Raw genomic sequence first — 20,471 nt, 5'->3', positions numbered from 1 at the left:
ATGTACCAGGGACTGCGTAGGAATTGCTCAATAAGTATATGTTCAATGAATGAAACTTCACTGCAGCAGAGACGTTTTCTTCTTTTTTTTTTTTTTTTGAATGCTTGTAAAACACATGAAGGTAGTCAAAACACACATCTTGCACAGAAACCACTTGCACTGTCCCTATCACTAATTGCAAGAACCGCCTTAGATCCGACAGCCGGGCCGAGAAGGCAGGCCCCTGATTTCAGCCCAGCACTTTGCAGCAGGGACGGCTCTCTTTGACTTTTCCTTCTCGTTGCTAGCTGGGTTTTCTGGCCACTTGCCTCATGCTTCACCCCAATCCCTTGTCCTTCCTGAATGATCTGAAGTGTTTCCCAATAATCAGATTCCTTCCCACCACCATCAGAAGATCTTTCTTTCGATCACATATCTGTATGTGTTTTTAAGAGACAAGAGTTACAATCCCTGGACCACACGTGTGTATGTATCGATGTTTTAACCTAAAGGATTTCTAGCTCTCGAAAAAACAGTTATCTGGAATAATGCCACACGGATTCACTCGATATTAAGAAGCTTAATTTAGAGCAGTGCAGTTGCCCGGCAGATACTTGTGAACCATTCAGGAATTAAACTCCGTGTGAGTTGTTGCTCGGAAAACCGATAGGGCTTCTTCAGGCCAAGAAATCTGTCAGTACGTTAGCCAGAGTAGAGCCAGTGCCTTTTGACCCCAGTCATCGACTGTTCAAACCACAAAGCCCTTCCAGCTCCCTAATTACTTGAGCCATCGGACTCCAAACTGGATTGGCCTCGTCATTTCCCATCTGGCAGCCTCTGGAATCTGAAGTCTGCTGGGCTTTGCTGTTTGTTAGCAGAACTCGAACCAGGCTTTCCCTGCCCCCTTTCTGTTGCGTGGTATTTGAAACCTGGGTTTATGAGTTCTCCGTACCTGACTTTTTCACTGAAAGTATCCTTAAAGCCCTATACACACAGAAAAGTAGATGGAGGGATGGGGGTTGGGGAGTGGGGGACGGAGGAGGGGGCGTTTAAAGTTCCCAAACTGGAAATTAAAAAAAAAAAACAAAAAACAAGCAAACCTGTAAATTAATACTACACATTACAGACTCTGTAGCTTAAAGACTTCTTTATGCTTCCCTGTTACCTCTTTGAGTTTTTTTGTTGTTGCCGTTTTTATTTTTGTAACTTGAGTGAGAATCCATGACATCGGGTCATTATGCTGATGGTAGAAAACTGTAAAATTGTTTTGCTTTCTTAACTGTTCTTACTGTGTCTGGAATCCGTATGATCCTCAGTGTGGTCCACTGGGAAATCTGTGCACTAACCGCTGTGTGGGCAAGTATTCATAATCTAAAGGGGATGGTGAAGAGTGGAGATAAGGGTCAGTGGACGTATGCCGAATTCGCCACACCCAGCCACTTGCCTTGTGGCTTTGCGTGAGGTCTTAGCCTCTCAGGAAATTCAATAATTGTATAATGGGGACGTGGTTCAGATGGCAGGCGGTGGCTGCTTGGAGCACTGTGTCGAGAAGGATTCTGGGGGGCAGCACCTAGGCTCAGAGGGAAAGAACGTTGGATTTTAAATTTTGTTTAATGTTTTATTTATTTGTGAGAGCACGAGCAGGGAGGGGCAGAGAGAGAGGGGGAGACACAGAATCCAAAGCAGGCTCCAGGCTCCGAGCTGTCACCACAGAGCCCGATGCGGGGCTTGAACTCACAGACCATGAAACCACGACCCGAGCCGAAGTTGGATGCTTAACCGACTGAGCCACCAGGTGCCCCAAGAACGTTGTGTTTTAGAGATATTTTCCACGGGTTTGGCAGTGGGGAGATGGGGCATGCATGATATTTGGACTAGATGGTACGCAGCATTTCCCTCTTACTGTCAGATTTCTGTGACTCTAGTGTCCTCTTTGAGGCTTCCTGCTTCTAGGTGGAAAAACAGCTTCAGCAGAAATAGGTGGTTGTTACGAGCAGGAATTCTGGGGCCACACTATCTGGATTTGAATCCCAGCTCCTCGCTTTGGGACCTTGGGCAAAATTTTCTCTGCTGTAGTTTCCTTTATCCCTGAATACGGGGGCTTTGATCTCATTTCTTCACTGAGGTGTCCCTGTGCACCCAGAACCATACCCAGAACATGGTAAGCGGCCAGTAAATATTTGTTCAGTGAATGAATGAACCTTTCGTGGATGGTGACTGGAATTAGACAAGCTACTACATACAAAGCACTTCGTAGTGCCCGGCACAGCGTGTGTTCGATTAAGTTTCAGTTGACTGTTTTTCACCATTTATTAGATAATAAAGCACAAGTATTTTAAATGACTTAATTTGCATTTTATTTTCCTATTCCCAGGTGTAGGGATCTGTCACGAACCACCTAAGGCCTGGAGTTGAGAAAGTAAGGGGCTAACTTACCAAGAGTCTCAGAAGATTATTTTTACTTTGGCATGTAGTATTTTGCTCATCCTGGGTTGTTACCAGAATATTCTGTCTGTAGATAAAAATGATGGCACCGTGTAGTCTTGGCACATGTACTTCCCAGATTTGTTCTGGGTTGTACCGGCTCCCTCCGCGTCCCCCACCCACCCACCCACCCATGCCTACAGATTATGTTAATACCAGGGGTAGAAATGTCTGAAACGACCAGCTGGGCTCATGAGTGCAGTCTGAGGCCACAGAACCTAGCACTTAGCTGGCCTGTACATGAATTGTGCCTGGAACTTTGGCCTCATTAGCACCATGGTATTTGTGACTATTTAACTGGCCCAGACTCGTCCACATCAGATATAATTTCTTGTGTTTGTTCTTGTAATAAATCAAGCTGAACGCTGATTGCAGGACGCATTAAAAGTCTTTAGAGAGTTTACCCCTGTTGCAAAAGAGTTTGGTGTTTGGAATGCAGGACTCTTACAAAGAAAACCTAGCCAGCCCCAGGGAATGATAAGAAAGCCTGCTCTTGGAGTGGTTTCCTCTCTTCCCTGAAGACCCCTCCTTCTCTCTGGGTCAGTCTGGCACCCGGGTCTCTTTTCCCAGGGCTGACACCCCTGCGTGCTTCCCCGTCTGCTTGTCCTGTAGACAGATCATGGGTCGGCTGTCGTGGGATGTTATCAGTGGAAAGAAGCCCACAAATGAGTTTCAGTCCTCACTTTGGCAGACAGACCTTTTCTTCAGTCTAAGTACATAAAATGGAGGAAGGGAGCATGGTGCCTGGCACATCGTCAATTAGTATTTTTTTAAATGCACGCGTCAACGGTAAACTGCTCTGCTTGGAAGAGGTGTCCGAGCCCCTTGGATACCTAAGGAATAAGGCCACGCTCCTAGGTCTCTGAGATTCCGTTTGAAGAATACTGGTGTTAGACTAGGGACGGACTTGACCTCGACAGAGGTCATGGAGACACAGCTTGTTAGGTTTGAGCCAGGCTGCAACCCTTTCTCCATATAATTTGGATAAATGGCCGGCCTGCCTTAAGGGGTTTGTGCACGCACTTCTGTGAGTCCTAATTGGAACTGTTAAGGAACCGTTCACATGCAGGAGGAATCTACCTCATTAAGTGCTATACGAACCGGTCCTGACTGCAGTTGGGTTCACGTATAAATCATAATATGGAATCTTTTGGAAGAATAAAATGCCTATGCAGCATTCCACGATTAGATTTATCCCCAGGCCCTAAATAGCAATGTGTACTTACACCAGACAATAAGAACGATTGCTTACAATAGTGTTGGTAGGACCCAGTATCAGAAATAGTTGTGTCTTCGGGGCGCCTGGGTGGCTCGGTCGGTTAGGCGACCGACTTTGGCTCAGGTCATGATCTCGAGGTTTGTGGGTTCGAGCCCCGCGTCGGGCTCTGTGCTGACAGCTCAGAGCCTGGAGCCTGTTTCGGATTCTGTGTCTCCCCCTCTCTCTACCCCTCCCCTGCTCACGCTCTGTGTCTCTCTGTCTCTCAGTAATAAATAAACGTTAAAAAAAAAATAAAAAAAAGAAATAGTTGTATCTTCATATTCCTCCCCTTATCTTCACTTTATTTTTTTTTAAATTTTTTAAATTGTTTTTTTTTAATGTTTATTTATTTTTGAGACAAGAGAGACAGAGCATGAACGGGGGAGGGGCAGAGAAAAAGGGAGACACAGAATCTGAAGCAGGCTCCAAGCCCTGAGCTGTCAGCACAGAGCCTGACGCAGGGCTCGAACCCACGGACTGTGAGATCATGACCTGAGCTGAAGTCGGACGCTCAACCGACTGAGCCACCCAGGCGCCCCAACCTCTTATGTTCACTTTAAAAATCCACATTCTTGGTTAATTTTGTTTCTCTGTTTGCAGAATATTCCGCCTTGCTTGCTCAACTGGTTTGTCCATTTACTTTTCTTATTGGTAAAATTGTTTTATATAGTGTTTTGCGGTAAATAGTTTATGCAGTATTTTTATATCGGTTGTATAACGTGTATCAGTGATGAATTTTCAAAACTGCTGTTGAATTCGATACGATCTTGCTGATCTGAGATAAGAGTGGTTAGTTGCCCTGGTGTTCACTTTTTTGTGTGTGGGGAGCGGTGGGCAAGGCCCTCCGTCCCTGGATACAGATCTTTTGTATTTATGCAGTCATGTGCATAGGTTTCCTCCTCTTTCTTATTATACTACTGTTCTACATTCCTGTTTCTACTTTCCACAGGAAACTCTAGATGTCTCCTAAAAATCAAAACAAAATTCTAACCGCTGGTGTTGAGTCTTGAGTATAGAGTACGTGAGGGTGTGTGTGCATGCATGTGTGTGTGGGTGTTGTGTGAACACATGCAAAATGAGGAAGGTATCTGAAGCGGGAGAAGCTAGCCCTTCGTGTGAGGGGGAGAAACTTCCCACACAAGAGGGTAGCAAGTGTAAAGTCCCTGTGGCAGAAACAAGCTGGGTTGTTGGAGGGATGAGGTAGCTATCTGGGAGGGGAAAAGGGGTGCATGATAAGGTCAGAGAGGTGGGAAGGATGGGGTCAAAGGACTCTTGGTCAACCCTGTTCCTAATGATGGGACATGAGATTCCAATCCAAGGACTAAGACCCAGAACTTGTGATTGGTTTTCACAGGGATACATGTCATTTTTTGCTCCGTTCTGGGCTCATCTCTTTGAATTTCAGAACGTAAACTGTAATCATTTAATGGTGCAGTTTTCTCTTTGAAATCATTGCTGATTTTCACATCTTTGCTTCTTAAGACCGGAGTCTCTCTCTGGAGATCGGCCTTTTCCAGTTTCAAATTAAATTTTTCTCTTCACTAATTCTGACTCTCAGAGACTTCTGAACCACATATCAATTGCATTTCTTTCATATTGTACAGCCTGCTTCCCACTCCCCTCCAGAATTAGGTGCAAAATGCTTCTTCTTACTATGCTTAAAAAAAAAAAAAAAAGAAAGAAAAATCAACAAACGAACCTGTTTGCACAGAGGCCAGTAGATCTGACTTAACTTTCTGCCACCTTTGACCAAGGTGTGGCTACTGGACCATTGTTTGCACTTGCTTTTAATTGTTGCCCCAAGTTAAAACCGGTCCTGTGAGGCCATGAAGGCTGGTGATGGGATTGAGCATAAACCCTAAGGTTCCTATTTCTGCAGCGTCTGGATGCTTTTTGCTATGGAACTGGGTGAAGAGTCACATTTCACTCTAATTGTCCTCTTTCACTGCTTGAATGAAGCATTGGGCATTTCATAGGATTGTGTGAATCTAACACAATATGTTTTTAATAAAAGATCTTTTTTTAATAAGTTTATTTTGAGAGAGAGAGCGAGCACAAGTGGGGGAGGGGCAGAGAGTGGGGGAGAGAGAGGGGATCCCAAACAGACTCCCGCACCATCAGTGCCGAGCCTGACGCGGGGCTCAAACACGCAAACCATGAGATCATGACCTGAGCCGAAACCGCGAGTCAGACGCTCAACTGACTGAGCCACCCAGGCGCCCCTATCTAACACAATATTTATTAACTCACTCTTGCAGTCGAAGACACGAAGGCGGTTCTCTTGGCACTGAAAAGTGCTTCACATGTTCAAAGGAGCAGTTAGCGCTAGAAGGCATCGGTCCTGCATTCCTGAGACAAATCGTGCCGTAGGGGTCTTGGTCACCCATGGGTTTGCCTTCATATCTGCTGGATTGCCACACTCTTTCCCCTTCCCGTTCCGGACTCTGATCGCACAGAATTTCACTGACCGATGAGAAGACAAACAGAAGTAACAACTGAAGAAAACTGTTTTCCTTTATATAAGAAGTTTGAAAAATTACTTAAGGTTATTTAATGTTTGGCAAGATCCTGGAAAACAGTGAATATTTCTGTTACCCTGCCAGATGTTCTATTTCTTTTAGCCTCTAAACAAATTCAAGCATCCTGTTAATGGGCAAGGTGTTAATTTATTTTATTTTATTTTATTCTCTTGCAAAGAGCTTCAGATTTTACTTTGCTGAGGACTCTCCTTTTTCCCCCACCCGGCCAAACAGTTTACTGTCTCACCAAGTACATTTTGCAACCGTGGTTAAATTAACCAGACTTTTACTTGTTTTTGGTTTTTTTTTTTTTTTTAATGTTTATTTATTTTTGAGAGCGAGAAACAGAGTGCGAGCAGAGGAGGGGCAGAGAGAGAGAGAGAGAGAGAGAGGGAGACACAGAATCCAAAGCAGGCTCTAGGCTGTGAGCTGTCAGCACAGAGCCCGACACGGGGCTCGAACTCCCAAACCGCGAGATCATGACCTCAGCCAAAGCCAGACGCTTAACCGACTGAGCCACCCAGGCGCCCCTTAACTAGACTTTTAAAAACATTTTTGGCCCTGTTAACAGAGCCAAAGAATGTGCTTAGGAAGGGACGTGTTGTCAAGGGAACCAGCCCTGAAGTTGGGCTTTCCGTGTTCCTGTGGTGTGAAGTGTAGAATTGGACCCAGTCTTCCCTTTGCTCGAGGAGAAAATGGACGGGAGTAGCTGTCCAGTTGGCTGTTGCTCCCGCAGCAGAGCGAGGAGGCACCGACTCATGAGTTCGTGCCTGATTAATTTGAGAGGGCTGGCCAAGGTCAAGTTCAACGCAGCAGCCCCACAGGTAGGAAGGGCTACAGAATTCACTCTGTGGCCTTGGCCATCCTGACCGCCATCTTTCTGTCAATCTGAGAACTCTTGTGTTTCAAGGATATCGAGTAAAGTATGGTGTGAGCTGGGGCGCCGGGTGGCTCAGTCGGTTGAGCACCCGACTCTCGGTTTCAGCTCTGGTCATGACTTCCCAGTATGTGAGTTTGAGCCCCGTATCGGGCTCTGTGGAGCTCAGAGCCTGCTTGGGATTCTCTCTCTCTCCTTTTCTCTCTCTCTGCCCCTCCCCCAGTTCTCTCTCTCTCTCTCTCTCTCTAGATAAATGAATAAACTTAGAAAAAAAATGTTTTAAAAGTATGGTGTCAGCTGTTGTGTGTCACATTCAGCCAGTCTGGTGCACACGATGTTAGGTATTTAAGATCGTTCTTTTAATCGTTTCATTTGTTCCTGATTTCCCTGTTTGTCCTATTATAGTACCTATGAATCCTGTATTTCAGTTATTGTGGAGATGAGGGAAGAACATCTTAAGCTAGTGCAATTTTCAGCTATTGATGTTTGGTTTAGAGAGTTCTCCTTCCTTCCATTTTCTTTTCCTTACGTGAAACGCTTATTGTGGTTCTCGTCTGTGTCCATCTGTAGTATGGGTAAATAACCACACACCGTGTAGGACCTAGTTTGCTACAGATTTTTTTCACGTGCGCCCAAAGTGGCACATTTTAACTTACTTTGCAAACATTTTTAAAACTACAGATGGCCCATTGGGTCTGTGTTAAAATATATTCGTGTATGTTTCAATACTTGACCCAGACAGTAAGGTGGGCTTTTTTGTGCCTATGACTTTAGCCAGGCTGATTTAACCGGGAGTTTTTCAGCATGTGACTCGGTAATTTAACTGGCATGTAGAGAACTCGGGAAGAAGGAACATTTGAACGTTTCGTCCCCATGCTCCCAGACCTTTTATCGTGCTAAATCACAAGTCAGGGGCCTGACAATGAAACCCTTTTTGTGTCTGGGCTTCAAAGGCTTTAAGAGTTGAACTTAATGCTCTTTACGGTGAGGTATGTTCTATAGGTGCCAAATAAATTTAAGAGCAAGCTCGTTGTCTTTATTATTGCTAGTAAAGAGAGATTTACTACCTGAGATTATCTCATTCCCGCAGTGACATCACCAACTCCTATAAAGATTATTGTATCTATTAAAACTGAAGATCACAAACTTTGTGAGCACAGATGCTATGGTTTTACTTGCATAAACTTAGAGAGGGCTTTTGTGTATGGATTTATCGACATACATTCAAAGGTGTGATCCCAGTTTTATTGCAGAGTGTTGTGTGGCTGTGATCGCTTATCTCTATCACCCATTTATTCACTCAGCAAATGTGTACTGGGTATCGGCTATGTCCTGGACAGGCCATTAGAAACTAGGAAATCAGAAGTCTACGAGACAGGCCTCCTGCCCTTCTGGACATTATGACCTGATGCACAAGTCAGTCAACAGCACAGATGATGGCAACTAATGTACTAGAAATCGGCCTGGGCATCAGTCAGGGTGGCGTGCCAAGGTAGGCTTGTCAAGAAAGTTCCTTTCAGGTGAGGTAATACCTACCGAGAGCCCTAAGTGAGTTGTCTAGGAGAAACTGGGGGTGGAAGGGAACGTTCTAGGCAAAAGGAACATCAAAAATGAAATTGCTGTTAAAATGTTACTGCTCTGGGGGCTCCTGGGTGACACGTTTGGTTAAGTGTCAGACTCTTGGTTTCGGCTCAGATCATGATCTCACGGTTCATGGGTTCGAGCCCCACATAGGGCTCTGTGCCTACTTGGGACTCTGTCTCTCCTCCTCTCTCTCTCTTTTTCTCTCCGCCCCCTCTCCCCCCCCCCACCTCCACTTAACGTATTTTGTCTCTCTCTCTCTCTCAAAATAAAGAAACTTAAAAACAATAGACTGTTACTGCTCTGGGGTTCCTACTCTCCTGCCACATTTGTAATTTATAAGATTATACCCCATTGCATTTTCCAGCCATTAATCTGGTAGAATTCTGTGTTTTCGAATTATATTTGAAAGGTTAGATTTCAGTTAATTAGTTTGAATATATTAGCCACCAAAATAATAGTGTTGCAGAAATGCATGTGGAGACACAGGCTAAGGCCCTAACACACCGGTGTAGGGCTTTTAGCAAATCATTACCCTCTCTTGGACTGTCTCCTTACTGTAAGTTGAAGAACTTAACATTAAAAAATCCCTGAAAGTTTCTGAGCTCTCACGTGCTATTATTTTAGGGTAGAAAAGATCCAAGGTGAAAAGGAGAGGGAACGCAAGTTGAATTTTAAGGTAAAGGAATAACTTGGTTAGGCCTTTTTTTTTTTCCTAGACGTTCCGGACGCAGCCCATTTGGTTCTTCCTGTGTCATACTGAGGAGCGCTAGCTCCCAGAGAATGACTCTGGCTTTGCGAATCACTGCTTTGACACTGAAAGATGAGGGGCGCCCGGGGGGCTCAGTCGGTTAAGCATCCGACTTCGGCTCAGGTCATGATCTCACGGCTCGTGGGCTCAAGCCCCGCGTCGGGCTCCAGTGCCGACAGCTCAGAGCCTGGAGCCTGCGTCGGATTCTGTGTCTCCCTCTCTGCCCCTCCCCCCTCGCATGCTGTCTCTCTCTCGCTCAAAAACAAACATTAAAAAAAATTTCGTTTTGATGGAAAGACGAGTGAGTTGTGTATTTCTACACATCGGGTTTTTACAGAAAACCGTGTTGGTAACTCTGTGTGTTCGCTTTCTTGACCGCAGCTTCTGAGAAAAAGGCATATCGGAAATGACATTGTGACCATTGTCTTCCAAGAACCCGGAGCACTTCCTTTTACTCCACGAAGCATCCGGTCTCACTTTCAGCACGTCTTTGTCATAGTCAAAGTGCACAATCCGTGTACTGAAAACGTGTGTTACAGGTGAGTCTGCTATCCCTGATGCTTTATTCCGCGGGGTCTATTTCAACAGAACACCTTCTCCTGAAATATCTTTGTTTTGCAATTATTATCTCTAACCCCATAATTATCCTTTTTCCTTTTTCTAATTATATTTCCACTGTCTTCACTCAGGTAGTTTCTGTAAGAAATAATTGCCTCTTTTCCTGCTTTGAAAAATGAAATGCCTGAGCGTTCAACATTGTAGATTACACATTTCCTCAATTTCCCCTTAAAAACTGCGTCCAGACCCTGCCGGAACCATAGCTTAATTAATCCCAGCCTCAGAGGTGGATGGCGTGGCCATTTCGGCTCTTTGCTAGCAGAAGTAGTTACTGCAGGGCTAAAACATTTCTTCTCCTCCAAGATCTTGGAAACACTCCCTCCCCCAGGGTGCCTGAGACCAGGAATTGGCGCTTGCTTTGGTGATTTCAAAGGGCCATACGCGTGCGGCGCCTGGGTGGCTCAGATGGTTAGGCATCTGACTCTTGATTTTGGCTCAGGTCATGATCTCATGGCTTGTGAGTTCGAGCCCCATGCCAGGCTCTGCGCTGACAGCACAGAGCCTGCTTTGGATTCTCTCTATCTGTCCCTCCCCTGCTTGCGCACTCGCTCGCTCGCTCACTCTCTCTCTCTCTCTCTCAAAAATAAGTAAATAAACCTAAAAAAAAAAAAAAAAAAGGCCATACGTGTGCCTCAGAATCCCGAGCCTGTTTCTGACTATCCCTCCCCCGAAGACTCGTGTACAAAGTAGTTACCGCTGGAAGATTTGGGGGTGTTGGTAAAAGAGTGGTTCTCTGACCTGAGTTTAGAACCCAGCCCCGCTGCTCGTGGTACTTTGTACGCACTGTTTTACCTTTAATTCCTTCCCTTAAAGTGGAGGATAATAGTACCTACATCCGCTTGTAGAAGAAGCAGAAATTATGCAGAATGCCACCGAGAGTTCCTGGCACTCCCCAAAGGTTATTTCCCTTTTTCATCCTAAAACAGTAAGTGCTGGGCCGCTGGGCCGAGGGCAGGGTGCCTGTGTGTGTGCTGGCCCGGGGTGGGGAGACCCTGAAGACTGTGAAGGGTGCTCTCCTAAAGGCAGAGAAGCTGGTCTTGGTGTTAGCTGTTGCCGGTACACATCCCTGCCCCACGCCCAGCCCAGAGGAGCACAAGAGTCCGTAAGCTGGTAGCTCTCAGCCCGCGTGGTGCCTCACGGTCAGCTTGTTAAGTGTGGAAATTCTCTGGCCCTACCGTGCAGTTTGCGAATCACAGAGACCTGGGATGGACTTGGGCATTGGTGTGTCCCCCCACCCCCCCCACACACACACACCCCGGTGATTCTTACTCACATCCGAGCAAAATGATGTTTTTAAAAAAGCATAACCTCCGTTCTGTCTAGAGGATATGTTTAAAACCAATAATGTTGGTACAGACATGGTAAATTGGATTATTCTTCTGAGATCTCACCCAATGAATGGTCATTATGAAGAATAACCTCAAAGGAACCTTCCTAATGGGTTGGAAAAAAATTCTTTTAATATTTGTTTATTATTGAGAGACAGAGAAAACATGAGCATGGGAGGGACAGAGAGAGGGGGAGACACAGAATCCGAAGCAGGCTCCAGGCTCCAAGCTGTCAGCACAGAGCCCGACGCGGGGCTTGAACCCACAAACCCACGACCTGAGCCGAAGTCAGACACTTAACCGACTGAGCCACCCAGGCGCCCCACATGGGTTGGGAACTTAAGCCTACAGCTTTATGGAATTTGGTGTTATCTTATTGGCTGCTCTTTTTAGGTCACGTCAAGTATTTTGAATTACTTTCCATTTCGTTTATACTCACTTCATGAGATGGTGCACGAGCACCAAAAATCTTAAGGAATGGTAATGTCTATTTTCATTTGTTTCAGGTTTTCTGGTTTTAATAAAATAACAAATAAAGTAATAAAATGACCAGGGAGGGATGTTGAAGCCAGTCTGGGACTAGATGTAAATCTTTCCCATAAACAAAGTGGACTGCGTCCTGTTTTCTCTGACACAGGATAGCAGCGTGCAAATCATTCAAATCTGGAATCATTGATTTTTAAGAACCCACGTTGTTATCACTAAATTACTCTTTGCTCATGAGATTCAAATGTATAGTCAGTAGAGTACGTCAAATTCTGGAAAGTGCCTCATAAACATTCATACCCACCATGCTTAAAAACTTCAACGAGTATTCCTCAACAAGTCGGTAATAATCTTCTTGAATACTATAGTCACATCCATTCCATCACATTTTATGAAGCCACATTAACTCTTGTCACATGGAATAAGGTTACGGCACTCACATTTTCCAAAAACACCTTCTAGGGCCCTTTCGTTTATTCTCTGGTCCTCAAAGCAGACCAGTGACAAGATAAATTCATTAAGAGAATTTCCAAGGAAACGACAAAATACAGTCCAGGTCAACTGTTTTCCGAATTGCCGCGTCTTAATCCATGGACGTGTCTCGAAGGAGACCGGATGGACTGCACAGATCTCAGGGAACCCCGGCGAGTACTGTTTTCCCTGAGGAGCTCTGTGCAGGTGTGAGTGACAGCGCATCCTGGGTACCTGTGCTACCCCTCAGTGCAGACCGATCGTCTAGAAGTGCGGTTGGGTTGACGTGCCCTGGATGACAAGCCCAGAAACCTAGAAGGGCACGCTTTCACCTTGGAGAGGCAGGTCTGGAGGCAACAGACTTGCCAGGAAGTACTATTTGATAGTAACAATTTGCATAATAATAGCTATGCATGCATTTTTTCCTTTAAACTTCACCATGGAGTTTTGAGAATGGCACAATTGAAACTCCATTTTGCAGATGAGGAAACTGGGGTGCCTGGGTGGCTCATTTGGTTGAGCGTCTGACTTCAGCTCAGGTTGTGATCTCACAGTTTGTGAGTTCGAGCCCCGCCTTGGGCTCTGTGCTGACAGCTCAGAGCCTGGAGCCTGCTTCAGATTCTGTGTCTCCCTCTCTTTCTTCCCCTCTCCTACTCGCTCACTCAGTCTCTCAATAAATAAATACACAGACGAACATTACAGATGAGGAAACTGAGGCAATGAGGGGATTGCATCACTAGCTCAGAGCCTCTCAGAAAACAGTGGAGCTGGAATCCCACACAGGGCACAGAGCCTGCTCTCCACCATTTTGCTTTCGTAAAACCCTTTAACTTGCCTATTAGGGAATGCTCATCTTTATATTGTTCTTCCGGGGGAGGGGTCTTACATTTAGGTTCGCTATCAAGGTATTTGGGGAAAAGAAGAAATTCTGAAACACGTTCTTGTTTCAACCCATTGGCAATTATCTAAATCTGGCAAAGGAATGTTCCCCCGACGCCAACTGTGTCTGAAAGAATCAAGGATTGTATAAACTTCTATAACCAGCTATCTCTCATTGATCTCCGTCCCATAATATCGTAGTACTCCTAGAATCTCCAGACCTAAATTCTGGCTGCCTTTCTTATACAACTTGGTTCTTAGATTTCAGTTGATCAGGCACCATACATTGTAGGGGGAGGGTCCACCTAGATATTCGGGTCAGTAATTTGGGACAGAAAGAATTGCCCTTCTACAAGATGCCTCCCTCTGTCTACTGCGGAGCCCCTAGCTTCTAGACTAGCGAAAGCTTTTTCGGAACATATTTAGATATAAAAAGTTTTCCCCGATGCTTTGGCTCACGTGCACGTCAGCTGCAGTCAGAGTAGCTGGAGATCCATCGCGCCAAGTGCAAAAAGTAATTCTGCAAGGTGTCAAATGAGATCGGGCCTCCTCAGCCTTCTGTGGGTAAAATTCTTCCAGAAGTCTATGCTCATTACCAGAAGGAAAAAAACAGATCTATGAGAGGTGATCGCGTGAGCTTTTTGGGATGGCAGATCCCAGTGGCAGATAGGCCATGTGGGCTCACTGACGTGTAGGGAAGAAGCAACGAGGTGTGGTTACCCTCGCCACAAGTCTAGACAGGTATCTTTGTGACAGCTCTCTGGGAGTTAAAACGTGAGGACAAATGAATTTCCTGCTCAGTCTAGAATGTCCACTCTAAGCATAGTAGCAGAGGGGAGACAGACGAGCCAAGTATGAGGTTGGTCCCAAAGACACTTCAGCCTCTACAGCATTTTTAGGGCCTTCCTGTGGGGACACGAGTCAAGTCTGCCCCATCACCATCTGGTTTGGTGCATGTGCTGCCATCTGTGAATGAATTTGGTGCCTCTGTCCCAAGGGAGTGAGTCCTCCCCTCCCCTCTCACACTAGCTCCGGCCCCAGGCACACTGTCTTCCATCGCGCTGCCCAACCCCCCGGAAGTGACTCTCCCTCCTGAAGAGTGAAAGCAAAGGTGAGCGATGTGGAGACTGATCTGTTAGAATCTAGCCAACCACTTTCCAGAGGAGGAGCTCCCACCTGACAGTTTGGACAGAATTAGTTAATTCCTTAGTTCACCACGTTCAGGGTTTTCTACAATGATCAAGATGGAGTATGGATTGTTCCCTTTGTTCATCCCACCGCAGAAAGTATCCGCCCCGGGCAGATGTGGGATTAGTACCACTCCTCGGATGGCAGTGGCTGCCCACTAACCCGGGCACAGATGTCATGGAATTCATTCATTCACCCACTCAGTGCTTCATTTGTTTAGTATCGTTAATTCACTCTGCATAGTTGATCTTATTCCAAAAAGGATTTGAGACAGCTATAGCTTCTGCCTGAGGTAGGGGAGCCTTGTTGGTTTTGACCTATTGTAGAGCATTGTCACCCTACATTTGATCTTTCCGGTCCCTGGAAACTCAAAATTTTACTCCCATAACACTTTTATTGAGATTTTCAAAACGTGACCAAGTGAGCACTTCCTTAAAAAATGGGACATTTAAGGATTCTGACTCTGTAGGGGTACCTGGGTGGCTCAGTTGGTGAAGCACCCGACGTCGGCTCAGGTCATGATCTCACGGCTTGTGAGTTCAAGCCCCGCGTCGGGCTCTGTGCTGACAGCTCGGAGCCTGGAGCCTGCTTCGGATTCTGTGTCTCCCTCTCTCTCTGCCTCTCCCCTGTTCACGTTCTGTCTCTCCCTCTCTCTCAAAAATTAAATAAACATTAAAAAAAAATTTTTTTAAATAATTCTGACTCTGTAAAGTGGGATCATTGTGTCCAGTACCAGTGAGATCCCGAGCAGTCACCTGGGGCTAATAACCTCACTTCCACTGAAAGTGTTGCTATCTTTCTCCATGATGACCAAATGCAGAGTTAGAGTACCAGCCTGGTGCCATCTGAAATTCTTGGTTTCCCTTCCCACTGATTGGTCCATTACCCCCTATCTAAGTCCACTGGGGCAGCCATGACAAAGTACCCACACAGAGGGTGGTTTAAACAACAGACGTTTGTTTCTCACGGTTCTGAGTCTGGAAGTCCAAGATCAAGGTGTTGGCAGGTGTAGCTTTTCCTGAGACCTCTCCTTGGCTTGCAGATGGCCACCTTCCTATTGGGTCCTCCTATGGTCTTTCCTCTATGAACATGTGTCTCTAGTGTCTCTCTATGTGTCCAAAACCTCTTTAAAAGGATACCTGTTAGATTGGATTGGGCCCTAATGACCTCATTTTGACTTAATCATGTCTTTATGACCCTATCCGTAAATAAGATCACATTCCAAGTTACTTGGGTTCAAGACTTAAGTGTAAAATTTTGAGGAGACACCATTCATCCCATAACACTCCCCCCATCCCACCCCCATCGGGATACCTGACTGGTTCAGTCAGAAGAGCATGTAACTCTTGATGTCGGGCTTGTGAGTTTGAGCCCCACATTGGGTGTAGACATTACTAAAATAAATGAATAAACTGAAGAAAAAAAAAACCCATCTACCAAGTTTGAAAAACAAAAACTAGGTATCCAGAAATTATATAACAAAGAGCTACCCAAAAAATGGTGTATGTTGAGAGTATGGGTATATATCACATTTCTGAAGGTAAGTACGATGGTATTACAGCTCATCTTGTTTCTTTTTTTTCTTTCTCAGTGTTGGGGTGTCTAGATCAAAAGACGTACCACCATTTGGCCCACCAATTCCCAAAGGAGTAACTTTCCCAAAGTCAGCAGTATTCCGGGACTTCCTTTTAGCCAAAGTAATCAACGCAGAAAATGCAGCCCATAAGTCGGAAAAGTTTCGAGCTATGGCCACTCGAACAAGGCAAGAGTACTTGAAGGATCTGGCGGAGAACTTTGTCACGACCGCCACTGTGGACACCTCTGTGAAATTCAGCTTCATTACACTGGGTGCAAAGAAAAAGGAGAAAGTGAAGCCAAGGAAGGATGCCCACCTGTTCAGCGTCGGAGCAATCATGTGGCACGTGATAGCTCGTGACTTTGGCCAGTCTGCTGACATTGAATGCCTTCTTGGGATTTCCAACGAATTCATAATGTTGATTGAAAAGGATTCCAAGAACGTTGTATTTAACTGTTCCTGCAGGGATGTCATTGGGTGGACCTCTGGATTAATGAGTATCAAAGTATTTTACGAAAGAGGGGAATGTATCCTTCTGTCCTCAGTGGATAATTGTGCTGAAGACGTGAGGGAAATCGTCCAGCGATTAGGAGTAAGTACAGATCGTGTATTTCCACCATCCTGAGGGCCTTCAGTCCCAGATTCATGATGGCGTCCGCCGTGGAAATTCCACCGCAGTTGTGGCCCCTCGGGAATGAATTACCATCTTGTGTGGCTACAGAGCTTGATTTCCAATTCCATGTCTTTTGAGCGGTTGCTGAATTCGTGGGTGCTGGAGAAGCGCCCACGACAGACGAATTGGAAAGGAAAAGTTAAACCGGCTTCCGAAAGGGAACACCAGGATGTATTTTTTAGTATCTGAAGGCACAAATATGGAGAATTGTCCAGATGTTAGGTGTGTCTGTGGAGACTGACGGGACAGTACCCTCCCAGAGGGGGATTAATGGGCACTCAGTTGCTGTTGACCCTATGAATGAGTAACTCCTTTTTGCAGCTTCAATTCTGTGCATGTTGATACAGCAGGTATTTTCATTTAGTCTGCCTGGTTAAATACATTATTAATCGCCAGCCACAGTTTCTTGAGGAGGAGGTTTTATAGAATTACCCATTAAGTTAGACTTAAAAAAAAAATTCGTCATAAAAGAGATTTTTTTTATAAAATGTTGTTTTTAAGTACAGAACCCCTAAATGGCGTCCTTGGTGTTTACCAGTTATACTCCTGCTCCTGATTGTCACACAGAAAGATCCAGATTTCAGTTTGAGCCCATCCAGCCAGTTATAAGAGTCAAACATAGTACGAGAACACAAACGTGCCATGACCAAAGAATTTCTCATGTTTAAATCTTCTCCCAAGGGGATGTAGATTGCATTTCTAGAAAAGATTTAGCCCATTACAGATCATGAAAAGAGGCCAACTTCTACCCATTTCCTGCCCTCTTTCTTCCCTCTGAATATAAATCTTCCCTTTGTCATTCAAGACCATGATTTAGAGACAGTACAATCAAGTCAGTGTCCGCAGGCTTCGGAGAGAAAAATTCATTATTTGTAGACACTATTTACAGGAACAGGCCTCCGTGTGTCCAGCAGTATTTTTGGGTGCATGTGCACAAACACAGACATGATGTGGGGGCGATCAAGTCTGTGATGGGTTTATGTGGTCTGGAGTCCCAGGACACATTGTGCTTTTGGTAATAGCATAAATACTTCTTTTTAGGAGATCCAGGGTTATCATCATCTGTGCTCCCAAAAACAACGACACAAACAAACACCACTTGACCCCCCCCCCACCAAAAGTGCGCTGCAAATTATATTGTCCTCCTGGGTACATGGATAGGAAGCCACCATTTTCCTATGATAATTGAGCCCTGTAAGTTTATAAAGAACTGCAAATAAACGATCCTTTATCCCTTGCAAGTGTTAAGAAGCAAGGGACAGAAGGGATAAAAAGGTAGCAAAAAGCAAAAGTAGGGCAGGCAGCAGGTGGTTGGAGGGAAAAAAAGCAGAAGAGACACGTAGGACTCAGGAAGAGCTTGACTGTTCAGTCTTCAGGCTGACATACGATGTTAAATTTCAACTGACGACTGCATTAGTATTTGAAAGAAGGCAGAGTATGTGTCATACCTATGTAGACTTTTGCTAGGAGAGCCTAGTTGAACCAAGGTTGAAAGAGGAGCAGAGGAAAATTTTACTCAGGTTGTGCGTGCGACAAGAGTACTTTCCCAACAGTTTTCAACGAGTTCAGCTCGGAACTTTGGAAGCTCCCGTCTTTCAGAGCTCCTCCAAGACTGGCAGTCCCTTGCCCCGTTTGCCCTGAGCCCCAAGCCGTCACGTGTGTCTGTGAGAAGTTGATTGGCAGCGCGCGCACCTGTGATGGTAACCATGGAAACCGCCAACCCAGCGGCCAGACACAGAAGCAGCCCCGTCCCACGGCTGCACTTAACGCTCTTATTAAGTAGGAATCTGTGCATTCAGAACGCGTCTCACGGAAATGGCGCATTTATTAAACGGCAGCTTCATACGTTGGCCCAGTGCTTTGGGGGAGACAGGCCTGATGCCCCCTGACTTTAAATGTGCCACGGATGAGGGATGCCGTGGTCCTCAAATGACATTTAACGAGCCTGTGTTTTCCTTTCGGTGCCGGTGAGTTACTCTCGGTTATCACTTTTGAGGGTGGCATTAGGAGATTGCCGGCGCTTTAGTGCACCGTGTGGGATGCAGACCACCCTGCTTCCAGGTTCCTTTTTGGGATCCTGCTGCAGACGCACACTTTGGGGCGCGCAAGCTGCCACTGCTTGGCCCCTAGCCAACGGAAGTTGCCCTTGGCCCCCAAAAGAAGGAGAGGTGGCCTGGAGGCACGGAAGGTCTCTGCTGCCTGCAGGAGCGCCCGTCTTCCACGCTGCCCTTGTCAGCAGACGCCCGGGAGCCTTGGCGGGCCTGCCCCCGCGTGAGCTAAACGGTGCTCCCCACCCAGGCGAGCGGAGGCAATCTGTCCCTACGAGAGGGCTTCCCGGAGGACAGGGCCGGTGCACAGGGAGAGCAAGCACAGAGAGACTTGCCCTCCAGGTGCTAGCTTGGTAGGGGGTTGGGCCGGTTTTTAAGTTGAATGAAATTGTCTAATAGCTCGTCATGTTTCACGGGCGATACTCGTCACAGTTTTGACAGAGTCCCTTTTTCCATTGCTACCGCCCGTCTGGAATCGCGGGGTTTATACGCTTAAGAGCCAAGTCGGTTGACCCAAGGAAGGGGGGGAGGGAGTTATCAGAGCCCGTCGGAAGCTCACAGGCTCCAGGTCAGTGGCTTCTGAGTCAATGCAGGACACCCGCTTCAGGAGTATATTTGCCTTGGAAGAATGAAGCCGTAGTTTTACTTTGGTTATTTTCCCTGCATCTGACGCCACGGGTAATTCTGGTGAACTTGGGAAGGTGACGTCCTTACCGGGACAGCTGGAGGGAAAGGCTGGGAGGGCTATGTGCACGCCTCTACCCTGGGCTCTTCAGCGGTGTCTCTCACGGTCTCCTTCCCCCGCAGATAGTGACAAGAGGCTGCGAGACTGTGGAAATGACCCTGAGGAGGAACGGGCTGGGCCAGCTTGGCTTCCACGTGAATTTCGAAGGAATCGTTGCCGACGTGGAACCTTTCGGCTTTGCCTGGAAGGCCGGCCTTCGCCAGGGGAGCCGCCTCGTGGAGATCTGCAAGGTGGCCGTGGCCACTCTGACCCACGAGCAGATGATCGACCTACTCCGGACTTCTGTGACCGTGAAGGTGGTCATCATCCAGCCCCACGATGACGGCTCACCCCGGAGGTAAGGCACGGGAGGCCCTAAGCAGCACTCGCCCCTCCTTGGCCTCTGTGGCAGGTGCTGTTCTAGCTGCTCCCACGGGGTCCTCAGAAGATGTAGGCACGTGCGTCTTCAACCAGAGTTGTTTGGACATCAGCCATTAGAGCAATTTAAAAAGAGCTTTAAAAAAGTTATTAGCGTATTATAAATGATAACTTCTAATTTTCTAAGCAATTTACAGGGACATTGACCAGGGAAAAGCTGAGATATTACAGACTAAGGGGCACAGCCCCTGCTTGATTCACCTGGACCACGAGACCCAACAGGAAATATTCTTTATCACGGCTCAACCTTTTAGCAAGTTAAATACACCGCACTGCTAGAATTCTTTTCTGGAACGCGAAGCTAGTGATTATTAACAGGGTATGTAAGAGATCAGTGCCTGTATGTCTGAAGGGACAGTGGAATCTCAGACATACTGTGCGAAGTGACTAGTCCATTCTAGTTGAGCTGGTACGGGACATTCCCATAAGCTGTCACGAGAAACCTATGCGCAGGAGCTCGGGTGGATGGTGGGGAGGAGGAACAGAATGGAATTAGGAAGTGATTCTGTTCCTTTGTTAATAGAAAATAACCATGCTCAACATCAGGAAAATATTAGGCCCAAAGGGAAAGAATGCTAATTAAGAACAAGCCA

The 20,471-nt window shown here is 46.2% G+C and overlaps 1 protein-coding gene across 4 annotated transcripts in view; it reads left to right on the top strand.

The window, feature by feature from the left end:
- SIPA1L2 (signal induced proliferation associated 1 like 2) overlaps positions 1–20,471 on the top strand; it is a 224,214-nt gene that overhangs the window by 148,014 nt on the left and 55,729 nt on the right. For all 4 annotated transcript variants that reach the window (XM_030334658.1, XM_030334657.1, XM_030334656.1 and 1 more), the window contains exons 8-10: positions 9,831–9,988; positions 16,011–16,587; positions 19,524–19,798. In XM_030334658.1, coding sequence (XP_030190518.1) covers positions 9,831–9,988; positions 16,011–16,587; positions 19,524–19,798 — 1,010 coding nt within the window. The remainder of the gene's footprint in view (positions 1–9,830; positions 9,989–16,010; positions 16,588–19,523; positions 19,799–20,471) is intronic.

The sequence above is a fragment of the Lynx canadensis genome, chromosome D2, assembly GCF_007474595.2.
Source record: "Lynx canadensis isolate LIC74 chromosome D2, mLynCan4.pri.v2, whole genome shotgun sequence".
Classification (NCBI taxonomy): Eukaryota; Metazoa; Chordata; class Mammalia; order Carnivora; family Felidae; genus Lynx; species Lynx canadensis.
Note: the sequence above shows the minus strand (reverse complement) of the source record. Positions and strands in the feature narration are given on the sequence as shown.